General features: G+C 35.8%; 1 protein-coding gene across 1 annotated transcript in view; it reads left to right on the forward strand.

The window, feature by feature from the left end:
• The window catches only part of LOC129002079 (vigilin), a 38,534-nt gene that overhangs the window by 4,499 nt on the left and 18,749 nt on the right, over positions 1 to 15,286 (forward strand). The window contains 8 exon segments of the mRNA XM_054429610.1: positions 5,885 to 6,099; positions 6,832 to 7,047; positions 10,759 to 10,965; positions 11,375 to 11,590; positions 12,390 to 12,710; positions 13,229 to 13,406; positions 14,107 to 14,216; positions 15,079 to 15,235. Coding sequence (XP_054285585.1) covers positions 5,926 to 6,099; positions 6,832 to 7,047; positions 10,759 to 10,965; positions 11,375 to 11,590; positions 12,390 to 12,710; positions 13,229 to 13,406; positions 14,107 to 14,216; positions 15,079 to 15,235 — 1,579 coding nt within the window. The 5' untranslated portion in view covers positions 5,885 to 5,925.

A 15,286-nucleotide genomic window follows, 5' to 3' on the forward strand; every position in this document is an offset into this window, starting at 1 on the left:
TTTACTCTTTTTTGGATAACTGTAATAATTATACACGGTTGATAGTTTAAAACAATAATAGGCCTATTATATTATGTTTATATTTATTTTTTATCTATGTCAGGAATCAAATGATTTAACATTTAATTAAAAAAGTAAACGTTTGGACAAAGGTCATTGAAAGTGACCAGTGCAATGGTTTGAGAGAGATTTGATGATAAAGCTTTTTGTAGTATCAGTTCAAGTTCACGGGTTATCTGGTGATACTGCCAAATGCTGAAGTATTCAAATTTATAAAGAATTGTTGCTGTATAGTAATTTTGGTTTAAGGCTATTTGCAATATGGGTGATACTGCTATATGCTATATGCTATATGCAATATACTGATACTGGGTGAATGTTGAGACCAAAAACCATTATTCACATATTCATTGAAAGACCTAATTAAGCAGCTTCTAATTATGAGTAGAATTGAAAAAAGTTTCTTTATCATGTGCTATCCTATAAAAAAATGGCATTCTTTACTCAGCAATCATTTTGTTTTGCATATTTAAGAAAGGTGCTGTAATGTGGAAATGTTAATCCACTACCAAAAGTCTTAATATCTTGTTGTATTTAAAAATTTTAATTTTAGGACTGTAATATTTACCAACTTATGATTATTTTTATTTTTGAAGGAAAATGAAAGATAATTAGAAAAAAAATGTAGCCGATTGCTGGTAACAGCAGTTTCTCAAAAGCTACCAAATCAAGAGTTCACACCAGAGAGGCCCCTCTATTCTGATTCTCGGTGGATGGAGCCTTAGACTAACTATGTTTAAGTTATGATGGAGCTTAGGGGTTTAGAAATACGGGGTATTGCTTTGACCAGATAAATTCAACCCTTTTGTTTTTGCCAATCCAATTGGCAAATAAACAGGATACCAGCTAATCAATCATTCCATTTTAGCGAATTTCCCATATAGGGAATAAGCTATTACCGTAGTACTCATGGTAAGACCTGGACGCGGGACCGATTTTGTTTTTCGTTTTGAGGTCCCTAGAGGCCAAAAACACCATCCGTTCAAATTCATATATATATATATATATATATATATATATATTTATATATATATATATTTATATATATATGTGTCCGTTAGCACGATAACTCGAGCAAAAATGATCCGATTTTGATGAAATTTGGTACAAACGTGTAAACCTACGTTTATTTGAACGAGTTCGCGATTCAGCATGATCGGACCATGGGAACGGGGGTTTACGGGGGGTTTTATGGGGTAAAAATAGGTTTTTCCCATTTTTGACCCAAAAAACATAAAATTTAGCAATTTCTTTCCAAACCATTTTGTAGAGCTTAAAAAAACAAATAATTTAGTATATTGAAGCGTTATTATGCGCCTAATGGTTACGGAGAAAATTCCAAAAAATTGTAAATTTAAAATTCCCATGTTATTCTTATGGAGAATAAGTAAACTGTTGTAGTTTGCTTGTTTATGAACATATTTTGATCAATTTTGGAAAATGTTTTTATTTCTTACTAACTATTAACATTTTACAAAAAAAAACAAAGTTTTACCCTCCCTGATGCAGCAAACCTAAGTACTTGTTCAACTAATTCTATTTAAATCGGGAATAAATGTTATATTTTTAAGTAGACATTTCAGTGTAAAAATCAAATCAGTCAAATGGAAATTCGCTTAGTCTGCAGGTTTGCTGCGGCGGGGGTATTATTTTATAAAATTATAATATTAGAGGGTCTTTGGGCCAAACTTTGAACTCGGGTTGAGTAAATATAATTTTAATTCTAAGATACCACGTGAAAATGGGATTGCTTTGTAAAGAATTGATTTAAAACATACATATTTATTAATAGGTACTCTAATTGGTCTATACAACTTCTGAAATCATGGCAAAATAGAATTTTAAACACAAACCTAATTCAAAAATGAACTAAACTGTCCTCAGTCATGACAAAATGCCCAGGGGCCTGGCCAAAGCCTGAAAACAAAACTACAATTTAGATAACTATCAATATCTTTTCTTTAAAAATATTGGTAGTTATCTAAATTGTCCATGAAATAGAAAAAAATACTTAAATATAAAACAAAACTGTCCTAAACTTCAGTGCCCGCGTATGCATAGGCCTACCATATGTAAATGTTGGGAATCTACACTGCAGGTACACGTCCAAAACGCATTACGTCACGGAATGCCGTGGCCTCCAGCAGGTTCGTTCCATTTTATTTAGGATTATTTTTTTGATTATTTTGCTATGTAGGCTAATTGTAGTTAAGTTTTGGCCAAATGTAGGTTGGTGATAGGGGCTCGTTATGGTATAATAACTCAATGCTACTGAAATAATGTCAATAATAAAAACAATCAACAATTAATTTTTCAAGGTTGGAAAGTCAAATCTTTGTTTTGTCAACCCTACGGTTTCTTCCTGGATTAAATAATTCTTCCTAGGTTGGGAAAGTGTAACAAATATATATGGACTGTTATTGCTATTTTTCTGGAGACAGTTCTTACGCATAGATATTCTAAATGTGTATTAGACTAGACTCTTCACATTCCAGAATATCAACCCTTTGCCCTTGAATGGCCAGCAGTGCTGGCCTCAGCTGTTTCTGAGTCAGCTTGTCATTGTTTACGCAGTGCCGTGCCTCTCACGTCGTACCCCTGCTGGATTTCTCTCGGCAGCCCTGTTAGGGAATTATGGCCCTGACTAAGTCTGCCAATCATGTTTTTGAAAAAAGAATTCCAAACCAATTATTGAAATACCCAAAAATAATTTCCAACAATTCTTTGAGGCACCCTCCCAAGCCGACGTCCACGGCCGCGGCAGCTGCCTTGTCCGTCGTTAGGGAACAGGGCCGCCGGAGGGGGAGGGGGGGGGGCAAATGCCGAGGAGGATATCTCCCTCTGCTAGAAATACGAGGTGCTATGACATAGTGATGGGGTGACAAGAATTATGAGAATAGAGAATGATGGGGTGACAAGAATTATGAGAATATGACTGAAACTTCGAACTTAACATTTTTGGTGGGTTGGGGATCCAGTGTTGTCCTATTTTGACTTAATTATTTGAATTAACCTATGGCTTGATTTAGCAGTTAATAGCTGGGAAGACCAATTAAACCATTATCAATTGATCTGAAATCTAAGAGAATGAAATAGCCGTTCTACACAAATCAAACATACACCCCTGTGAAGAACCATTTTAACTGAGATAATCTACTCTTTTATCCCCATGAATTTATAGGATATATGAATGTATGAATCCTACAAATATATGAATATGGTTTTTGAATTGTTTTATATTTCATTTCACTTTACCAAATGTATTAGGCCGGCGCCACACTATCCCGGTTAAACGGGACCTGTTCGGATGATTTGAGCTCATGGGTTTTATTGGGCGCGGCCACATTGATGCGGTTGTGGTGCGCCAACGGGATCCACCGCATGCATGCTGCGGCGTAGCGGGACGACCAGACGGGACGAACGGCAAAATACATACAGTTTAATGAGAGCAGCCACACTATCCGGTTGTGCCGCGCGTTTATCCCTACTGTTGTCGCTATCAACAGTGCTCAGCATGTGATGCTCGCGCTCTTCACTCGGAGTATGTTGCGGTAGAACAGGAAGGTGTCGCGCCGGCCTTAAGCCTACTTTTGCTCTTGGGAAAATACTCATATTCACGCACTTAAGTTTGTACGGTATCTATTGTGTTGGTGTAGTTGTCTATTTTCCTAGAAAACTAAGAATGGTGATTTGGTATCTAATGTTCTTTCCTGTGCTGTTTTATGTTTTGAACGGTATTGGTTGCTGGCGTATAGGCCAAACTAAATTTTTTTGGTTTGTTCCTCTTTGTATTAGTGCTACAACACCTTCATTTATGCTGGTTTTATATTTTAACAAAATCCAAACCACACAGTCAGTGATTCACCCACTACTGCTACTTGTCACCAAATCACTTGAACCACTTGGTACTGCTAGAGCTGTGAAACTTTAAAACGTAATGTAATTCCTCTGAGGCGTAGGCCCTACCCTACCTCTGCTGCCTGGGATTCAATATAGAACTTCTGTTCTCTGGTTTTGGGTTTGCCAGTGTTGTCGAAGCTGTATACCAATGGGCGGCAATAAATCTGATCAATTATTGAGCGGTCTAAAGAAAGATGATAATCGAAATATTTTAACATTTCCATGTAGGGAAATAAATTTCAAACATTTTCATTTTATATATCTTGAATTTCATTTAAAGAATTTTTTCTTCATGCAGCAAAGTTTTACTTTTAAAATTTTACTTTTAAAATTTCAAAATTCAAAAACCAATTTTTACTTTTTCCCTCTATACGGAGAAAGTATATGGGGAAAGTATTGTTTTCGTCCAAATTAGAGTTTTATATCAAATGCTGTTGCACCTTTTTCATGTGGCGATCAAATCATTTCTTCACTATGACAACATTTTTCAAAAGCGGGCTAAATGTAATGTCCAAAACATCAACTTTAGTAAGTCTATGCTAAAGAAACAGTTTACAAAACTTAATATGTACAAATAATAAATATTATTCAAAGTGATAAAGTCACAGTCTCACCCGCGATATTTGTTGTTGGTAAACAGTCAATAAAGTTCTCAAAAACCGGTTAAAAATAGTGTCTCAAGTTTCTAGTCAAGGCTCAATAAATAATATCCAAACAAAAAATTTACAAATTTACAACTTATAATCACAATGTAAACTAATACCTACCTAAAGTAATATCACACCAAACTCGACTTGTTAGTTGTTGGTCAACAGAGATTGAGGTTAGTTAGTCAGACAAATATTTACAAAAAGTAACAGCTGATAACTTAATCTAAAACAATTAAATACCACAATACACAGAATTTCATGAACTTTCGAATGAGATACATTATCTTATGGACAATTATATATTTCAGTGAATAAAATGTGTTTTATGACTGCGACTATTATATAGTTGCTCTGCCACTTCACGAACACGTAAAAATTGATTGATTTGTTTTTGTTGTGAGATTGTATGTAATTATATCAAAATGATTTTTGCACCATAATTTAGGAAATTTATTCCTTATTGCAGTGGTGCCATATGTTTCTTTGTAGACAAAAAATATCCCTTGTTATGATTTTTTTAAACATACCGTGTGTTGTCAGTTTTGTGACGCACACATGTTGCAACTGACTTTGCACAACATTTTCGTTCACTTTAGTGCTCAATTACAGTCATCCTTTTGTGAAATAAAGTTCATTTATGTAACAGAGTGCAAGATTAGAATCTTATCTTTCTAACGGTATAAAAATTATTCCATTTCACAATAGTTTTTAACTATTTATTTAGTGTCAACCAAAATCGTGCAAAACGCGACTATTTTAGTCGCTGCCACTACAGCAACCACCTACTAAGACTAGTTGGAGGGTTAAATAGACCAACTTTAAAAACTAGCCAAACTAAAAGGGCAGTAGTATACTATTGAATCTAGCATATTTATTGTCTCAGTGATTCAAACTAAGGGAGAAAATACAATTGTTAACCGCTCACTCACTGTGAGTAGCTTATTCAGCTATGTTCTTTTTATATTAAAATTGGTTACATGTGGTCCATTAAAATGCCTGTCTATTTCAGTATAAAAAATTTGATGGTGACATGTAGTTAAAGATGCATTTATACATTAATTATACTATAACACACAAATGGTCTTTCAATGCACTTTGATTATTTTTGGCTATTTCAAATGATTATGTTGTACTAAATTGCTATACAGTTTTGAATGAAACAGTGCTTATCCACAACACTATCATAAATTAATCGACTTTAATCATAATTTATATCTAACTTTTTTCATGTGTCATCTGCAACAAATATCTACAGCAGATGTATTGTTTTGTAGTGGTACTGTAGACTCGGCGCGAATCAGGACTTCCAATCACAATGCAGCAAGTAGTAGAAGAGGGAGAGGGTTACGGAGGAGAGGGATCCAGCTATGTGTACGACGACATGTTCCCGGCACTGCCAGAGTCAGCAGCGCCAGCCGCACCGGCCACTCAGAGCGCCTGGGGCCAGAGTAACAGCAGGATGAGAGTGGGCACTTCGGACATTACTCAGGTTAGGGCAATGTGGCTAACTTACTTCTGAGAACAGAGTCCAGGCTTGGAGAACAGATTTAAATCTCCTTCCATCAATTCTCTTATTAAATTGCTATGCCATGTTTAAAATACTAGTAGGCCTATTGTGTTAGTTGTTTATTTGAAGCGCAGTACAATTCCTTTGTAGCATGATACACCATAACTATCTTTTTTTTAATTTAGTACCTGTAGACATTTAACTTGATGTCCTAGGACATCACTCGACTCTCTACTCTCCTTGTTTGTCTGATAAATTATGTTTCATGCTAGGTAACACTTTTTAACAACAAATAATGTGTATAGGCCAACTTAGTTTTGAAAACTCGACTCTCTACTCTCCTTGTTTGTCTGATAAATTATGTTTCATGCTAGGTAACACTTTTTAACAACAAATAATGTGTATAGGCCAATTTAATTTTGAAAACTCAACTCTTTACTCTCCTTGTTTGTCTGATAAACTATGTTTCATGCTTAAGTAAATCTTTTTGACAATAAATAATATGTATAGACGAACTACAGTTTTGAATTAAAAGTGCCATTAATAAGTTCCTACCCTATGTTGCTTTCACTCTATTTTTTGTTTGCTTTTGAGTTTAATTTTCCTTAAAATTGTACTTATTTAATTTTTATCTATACATATTCGGCCATTGAAATGACAGAATGTAAGGTCCGTCACTGTACAGCAACTAAAAGATTTGATTGGGTTCGCCAGGTGTTCCACGTCCCCGCAGAAGAGCGCAGAGGTGATCAGAACAACAGCTTTGGAGACAAGGAGTCAGTGAGGACATGTCAGAGCATCATGAAAGAGACGGGTGCTTGTATAGAGATGTCTACCAGCAAGGACCAGAGCCTCACGTTCTTAGTCAGTGGCAAACAGGACGCGGTGTTGGATGCTCGCAGACGCATCCTCAACAGCTTCCAGACTCAGGTACATACATGTATACACAGATGTAAGGCCAAGTATGTTAGTCTGAGAATAATAGTACAGGTAAAACTCACCTAAGAAAACATAAAAATTAGTCCATTCATGAAACTTTCAGGAAACGTAGTAATTACCATTAGGTATTGGAATCTGAAGAGTCCCTAGTGATTGTGGGGGTGGAAGTACCATTTTATGGGGTTGTAAGTTTATGGGGGTAGTGATTTTGAGAAAATTTTTATTTATGGGATCCAAGCAAGTGGGGTGTCGTTTTCTATGTTTCTTAGGATGCAGAATCGAAAAAGAACATAATAAAAGCAATAAAACGGACAGTTTATCAGAAATAGACTAATTTAATGAAAAACTAAATATGACGAATTAATTAGGGTAAAATAATCCAGTTAATTAATATCAATCACCTATTACAAAATTGATCATGAGTCTGTGTCACATGTTAAAGTTGTGAGGAAAATTAACCAAGAAACTAGTAGTTACGCCTCTTTAACCACCACGTGTCATATTGTTCATCAGCTACTGATGCATCATCACCTTCCATGGAATCGTCAGGGTATCTAACTCGTTCTTCTCCATCATCGTCTTGCCTTAACACTGACAGCTTGGGAATGGGTAGCAGAAACATATTTCAGTTCTGGCGGTGATCCTGCAACTTTAGGGTGAAGATAATATATAAGCCCAAGAATGTAAGACCGCCTAGACCCCAATTTTTAAGGACCTTGGTCGCCCGTAGTGACGTCATCAATATGGCGCTCGGAAGAGGATGCTGGGTCGCTATGAATTGGTTATTATACCAAAATGCCAGAACCGATTTTAATAAAATTTGGCATACAAGGGCTTGAATACGATATCTAATCCCAGTTTGTCAATGGTCGAGTTAGATTCGGTCATTTCAAAATGGCGGCCGTTAATAATTAAAATAATTAAAAAACTTGTAATGTTTTGTTTTATTAACTCTCTTCAGAAATCTGCAGCGATCATTCATTTTCCTTGCAATCACAGGTTGTGATGCCATCTCTGCATTTCATGGAATAGGCAAAATACCCCCACCGCAGCAAACCTGCAGATTAAGTGAGTTTCCATTTGCCTGTTTGATTTTCAATTAAATCTATTTCAATAACATCAAGTTTAATTAGTACCTAGGTTTGCTGCTACGGAGAGGATAATAAAGTGTGTTTTTTTAATTAAAAAATTAATAGCTTAGGTAAGAATAAATAAACTTGCCAAGTTTTATCGAAATATATCCATAAACGAGTAAACTACAACAGTTTACTTATTCTCCATAAAAATAAAATGTGAATGATCAATTTACAATTTTTGAATTTTCTCGGTAGGTTACCAATATCCGTACAAAAACACATCAATAAACAAAATAATTTGGTTTTTAAGGTATTAAAATTCATCATGGTATCCAAAATGGTTTAGAGAGAAATTGGAAAATGTTATAGAGGGTTAAACATGACAAAACCCAATTTTGACCCCATAAATATCCCCGAAAACCCCGGTCCCATGGTCTGGTCATGTCGGATTGCGAACTCGTTAGAATCAATCCAAAGATTTGTTGTACTTTTCTATATGACATAACATCAAACTTTAACAGCGTTCATGACTGTAGACTTGTACTTTTTAAAGAACGTTAGCACAACTCAAGTAAAAATTACCCAATGTTGTACGAAGTTTGGTAAAAACGTGTAAACCTACGTTTACTCGAACGAGTTCTCGAACCAGCATGGTCGGACCATGAGAACGGGGTGTTCTGGGGGGGATTTATGGGGTAATAATTGGGTTTTCTCATGTTTGCCCCTCTAAACGTCAAATTTTCAAATTTCTCTCTAAGCTATTTTGAATACCCTGATTAGTTATTTTGCTAGTTTATGGTTATATTTTGGTAAACTTGGCGAATTTATTTAACCTATTCATATTTTAATAAAAAAACACACTTTATTATTCTCTCCGTAGCAGCAAACCTAGGTACTAATTAAACTTGATGTTATTGAAATAGATTTAATTGAAAATCAAATCAGGCAAATGGAAACTCACTTAATCTGCAGGTTTGCTGCGGTGGGGGTATTTTGCCTATTCCATAAAATGCAGAGATGGCATCACAACCTGTGATTGCAAGGAAAATGAAAGATCGCTGCAGATTTCTAGAGAGAGTTGAAAAAACAAAACATTAAACAATTTTTAATTATTTTAATTATTAACGGCCGCCATTTTGATATGACCTAATCAAACTTGACCATTGACAAACTGGGATTAGATATCGTATTCAAGCCCTTGTATGCCAAATTTCATTAAAATCGGTTCTGGCATTTTGGTATAATAACCAATTCATAGCGACCCAGCATCCTCTTCCGAGCGCCATATTGATGACGTCACTACGGGCGACCAAGGTCCTTAAAAATTGGGGTCTAGGCGGTCTTACATTCTTGGGCTTATATATTATCTTCACCCTAAAGTTGCAGGATCACCGCCAGAACTGAAATATGTTTCTGCTACCCATTCCCAAGCTGTCAGTGTTAAGGCAAGACGATGATGGAGAAGAACGAGTTAGATACCCTGACGATTCCATGGAAGGTGATGATGCATCAGTAGCTGATGAACAATATGACACGTGGTGGTTAAAGAGGCGTAACTGCCAGTTTCTTGGTTAATTTTTCTCACAACTCTAACATGTGACACAGACTCATGATCAATTTTGTAATAGGTGATTGATATTAATTAACTGGATTATTTTACCTTAATTAATTTATCATATTTAGTTTTTCATTAATAAATAAATTAGTCTTTTTTTAATAAACTGTCGGTTGTATTGCTTTTATTATGTTCTTTTTCGATTCTGCATCCTAAGAAACATAGAAAACAATACCCCACTTGCTCGGATCCCATAAATAAAAATTTTCCCAAAATCACTACCCCCATAAACTTAAAAACCCATAAAATGGTACTTCCACCCCCACAATCACTAGGGACTCTTCAGATTTCAATACCTAATGGTAATTACTACGTTTCCTGAAAGTTTCATGAATGGACTAATTTTTATGTTTTCTACTGGTTTTTTAGTATAATTTTACCTGTACTATAAGGTAACCAGTGATTCAAAAGTACTAAGAAGTACCAGCCAATGCTGTAACCTCACATTCAAAGTGCCTTACTGAAATTACTTAATACGTTACATAAATTATTACATTACATTTAATACATTTTAATATTAATAATTTAAGTCTAAATTACTAAAATAAACACAGCTTCTTTATTTATGAACCGATTTTATTAATTTTTGTTTTGTTGGATTTGTCATAATAAATACTAAAACTTTTGTCTCTTACAAAATGTTGATTTAGGTACCTGTTTTCATGAAATTTGGCATTAAAAAATTCAAACGGCCGCCATTTTGAAATTTGGAAAGTTAAAATAATTTTTTTTATAAATGTTATTTACTATAGTGTAAACAATTTTGCCAAGTTTCGTAAAAATATCTCAAAGGGATTTTGAAATAATAAATATTTTCCCCAAAAAACAAAATGGCGGATTACGGCTAAACTAAGCCGAAATCCAAAAAATTTTACTCTTCATTTTTGACTTATTTTTGCATGTAGAATTAGGTCCTGTATAGCCCATCACACTTTTTTGTGACACCCTTCCAAACTGAAAGATTCCAATAGGTTCTATTTGTTAATTAAACTGGACTGTTTTTGATTGCAGGCTAGTATGACAATAACCGTGCCAAAGGAACACCACAGGTGGATCCTAGGCAAGGCCGGCACCCGACTGAAGGACCTAGAGAAGGAGACGGCCACCAAGATAAACGTGCCTAGCATCGGTGACAGCTCTGACAAGATCACCATACACGGCACCAAGGACAGCATCGACAAGGCGGTGCACGAGATAAGACTTATATCTGACGAACAGGTGAGATGGAATAAACTAAGCCAATTGCCAACGTTTTTATTGGTAACTGATATAAAAGCATTAAATGGTGTTAAGTTAAACCTCTTGATCTCTTTATGCCTTTTGAGAGTTAGGACAGTACCTAACTGATTGGCTTTCAAAGTTTCATGGTGATTAAACAGCATGATATTTTAAATTTCAGCTGGTTTTGGTAATGACATTCGATTAAAATTGTAGTACCGGTAACAAGTTATATAGTATTTTCTATTTTGTCGTCAATTTTTCTATATAACCTCCTAAAATTTTGTAGCCTTTGGGTTTTAAGGTTAAAGAGGTGAAAAAACCGTAGAAATTAACTTTTCCAATGTTATAAGTGTGTTATTGTGAAGTGCATGTAGGCCTATTTCAATCCTGATCCGTCTGTTTGCAGTCTAAGAAGGCTCTGGAGAGGTTTGACGTGCCCAAGTGCTATCATCCGTTCCTGTTTGGGCCGTTCCAAGAGACGCTGAACCAGATGAGGGCGGAGACAGGGGCCAGCATCAACATCCCCCCACCTTCCGTGGACAAGACAGAGCTGAGTATCTCAGGGGAGAAGGATGGGGTGGCAGCCGCCAAGGATAAGATCATGAAAATATATAAGGATATGGTGTGTATTTTTTAACTTTGCCTGTACAGTTGTGGATTGAAACAATGCTCAGTCTTCCTAATCGCTTTGAATCCACTAAACTCTGCTAAAAATTGTTAACAATTACACTGGTTTTCAGATGTAAATTCAAATTCTATTCATCAAATCTCATAACCCTAATATACATTGAGTTGGTGATTTGGTCTTAGTCAGTAGCTCAACAGAAAAAACAAAGCGATATGTTGGGTTTGGGTCCTGGTACTGTCAGTTAAAATTGATCAGTACATTGTCAACATGTCTTGCGATCTATGTGCCATCTTCAATATGTCCTGTGATCACGAAGGTATCATGATTGTCTCCTGGGTTTGTGAAAACTTTCTGAATACTTCTTGCAATGGGGGTGGCATTTCCTATGATTGCAGGGACGTCAATCATCATTTTGTGTATCGGTAACAAATGTAACAAATCTTGTCTTGAAAAAATCCCAAATAAAATCTAATCCAGTTCGAAATGATATTTTCCTCAAAGATTCCTGAATATTATTTAATCTTTGCGACATACAAACGTTTTTCCAGCAAAATTTTTTTGCAAACACACTTTTTGCTAGCTGTGTAATTTTAATCTGGAAGACTGAAAGCGGTTTAACAAAAGTTCCACAAATATTCACTGAACCAGGTTTTTGTTTGGATTTCAATATCATTAGATAATTCTAAAGGCAATGTTAGATTTAATAATTGGAGGTCTTAGGGTACCTGGTTGTTCCATAAAACAAATTCATAAACATGTGGGAATAGTTGAGTACGAAGTGTTGTACTTGTAGGAGGCAAGGTGTGCCACAGTGTCGGTGGAGGTGGCCAAGCCACAGCATCGCTTTGTCGTGGGACCTCGTGGCTCCGGTATACAGGAGATCCTGCAGAAAACTGGAGTCAGTGTGGAGATGCCTCCCTCAGACTCAGGACCTGGCCAGGGAACAATCACCCTGCGTGGACCTCAGGAGAAGCTGGGACAGGCTCTCAACATGGTTTACGAGAAGGCCAGCAGTGTTCAGATTGAGACAATAGACGCTCCTGAATGGCTCCACAAGCATATCATCGGGCGCAAGGGAGAGAATATCAGAAAAATAACTGGTGAAAACCCTAAGGTAAATTATTGACAAAATACTGTTACTTCTAAGTAAAACTTTATGCTCGGATTCAGAAAATTTAGATATATTTTGTCGAGTTTACATGTATTTGTTTATTGTTGGTTCCAATTATGTAGATAAAGGATTCACTGGTTTAGTAGTTAGAGTGCAGGACTTCAAACTAGAAAGCTCACATTCAAATCATATCACTCGTCAAAAGCCCATCCATCAGTAGTGGAATAAAATTTCAGGAATAAATTTTGCAGTGTGCAACCAAAGTAAACTGTCCATACAATGGATGTTGAATAATCGATTCCCTACACTTCGACAATTCTTAGATAGTAATGTAAGATTCATATTTGAGTTATTTACGTTATCGAGCTAATTGAGTTGATAATTAGTTATAAGTTGAGCAAACAAAAGATGATGCAAAAATTATTTTACTGTTAAACAATAAAACATTGTTAGTCTTTTTAGTGACTCGATTATTCTTTTAGTAATAATCTTGAGTTTATTTGGTTGTTTTGATTTTATAGGCCCATGTAGAGCTGGCTGATAACAAGATCAAGGTGGAGGGACCACCAGAAGAAGTGAAGCAGGTGAAGGACCAGTTAGAGGCTGTAGTGAAAGACTTGGTGGCCAACATGACATACGCATTGCTGACTGTAGACTCAAAGCACTCCAAGCACATCATCGGCAAGGCAGGGGCCAACAGTAAGTACACATGTGACTGGTCTGCTGATAGCCCACAGTAGGACCAACTAGAGTCTGTAGTGAAAGTCTTGGTGGCCAACATGACATACACATTGCTGACTGTAGACTCAAAGCACTCCAAGCATATCATCGGCAAGGCAGGGGCCAACAATAAGTACACATATGACTGGTCGGGTGATAGCCTACAGTAGGACCAACTAGAGTCTGTAGTGAAAGAAGTAGTCTGGTGTTACACAATCTCCAGAAACCAGGCTAGGATCTGCTCGATCTTGAAATCAAGCTGCTTGCAACCTAAAGTTTTTAAAATGTCAGGTCGAGGATTTGGTAGTTTTATGCTAGTTTAATCTGAAGTATATGACGAAGGCTTTTTTGTTATGATGTAGGTTAGATTTTTATGTTATTTGTTTAATTTGAATGAAAGCTAATTTTGGGGTTATTTCTTACAATAAGACGACCATAAATCAGGTTTACACAAAAAATTGTTCTTAACTCTCTTAAGCGTATTTTAAATCATGTGAGTATTTTAAATGGTCTCAGGATTCCAGGATTTGTTTTCAAATTTCATAGTGATCACTTAGGTCCTTATTGAGAACATTAGCTCTCCATTTAAAAAATTACAAGGCTCACTTTCTGCACAGACGTGTACGTACCTAGACAGGTAGTGTAGTAGGTAGTAATAGGTTCATAATTCTTGTTACAGTAAACAGAATCAAAGAACAGACGGATGCCCAAATCTACATAAGTGAATCTGATGGACACAGTAACATTCGGATAGAAGGAAACAAACAAGGAGTGGACCAAGCAAAACAGGCGAGTAGCAGTTTTTATGTTTGGCTAAAACATGGCTATTACCCCGGATATTTGAGATTCTACTAAATTTAGTTTTTAAGTGACATTTAATGTCACTTAAAAACTAAATACATGGTGGGGGGGGGGGGGGGGTGAGGGAGACCACAGATGTACTTAATGATAATAATAATAACCGTAAAATGAGAAAAGATAACAATGGCATAAAATATTACTTATTATTTTTATTTCTATTCTTTCTTGGGTTTCTCTTCATACACATATTCAACAATTACTAATCCACCCAACCAAAGGCTACTAAAGTTGCCCTGGCCAATCACTCAATCACAGATTAAACTTGTCATAGTTACTGATTGCCCAATCAAAAAACTGTTGTGACATAGAAAGGATGTGAAAGGAGCAGACGATTGTCAGTGCAAGCGGGTAGCTTGACCTTGAAATTATCGATCAATATGTCTTTGTCTTGCTTCCATTTTATTTTTGTCAAATGAACTGTGATGTTTCAAACGCACTAATGTGGGAGCCTACTGCAAATAAATAATTGGTAGAATAGTTAAATATACAATGCATTCCAACACATTAGTCTAAAGAAATATATTTAAAAAATTGTTCTTTGACTTTGAGGTTATGTAACCTAATTTTAGAGGCAACTATTGACCACAGTTGATCTGCCGCCCAGCTTATCTGCCCCCGATTAATCGAGGATCTTGTTGTAGATCTCACTATTTAAAAATTTTATTCTTACATCCTACACTTCCGTTCACTGTACTTAATTCCTAAGGTTTATTTGTTGGATTTATTTTAGAGTTGGAAACTTCTTAAAAAATATGATGATAATCAATTATGAGTTTGTTTCATTTTACAGGAATTGGAAGACCTAATCAACAAACTAGAAAATGAAAAAGAAAAGGATGTAATAATTGAGCAAAGGCTTTACCGAAAAATTATTGGCCAGAAAGGGGAAAAGATTAAAGAAATCAGAGAAAAATTCAATCAAGTTCTTATCACCTTCCCAAACCAAAGTGAGTAGAGATGATAGTTTATATTGACTATTTGTTTTTCTGAAGCTTATT

This window comes from Macrosteles quadrilineatus, unplaced genomic scaffold (genome assembly GCF_028750875.1).
Source record: "Macrosteles quadrilineatus isolate MER2022 unplaced genomic scaffold, UCM_ALF_1.0 Scaffold_9__3_contigs__length_116548681, whole genome shotgun sequence".
Lineage (NCBI taxonomy): Eukaryota > Metazoa > Arthropoda > Insecta > Hemiptera > Cicadellidae > Macrosteles > Macrosteles quadrilineatus.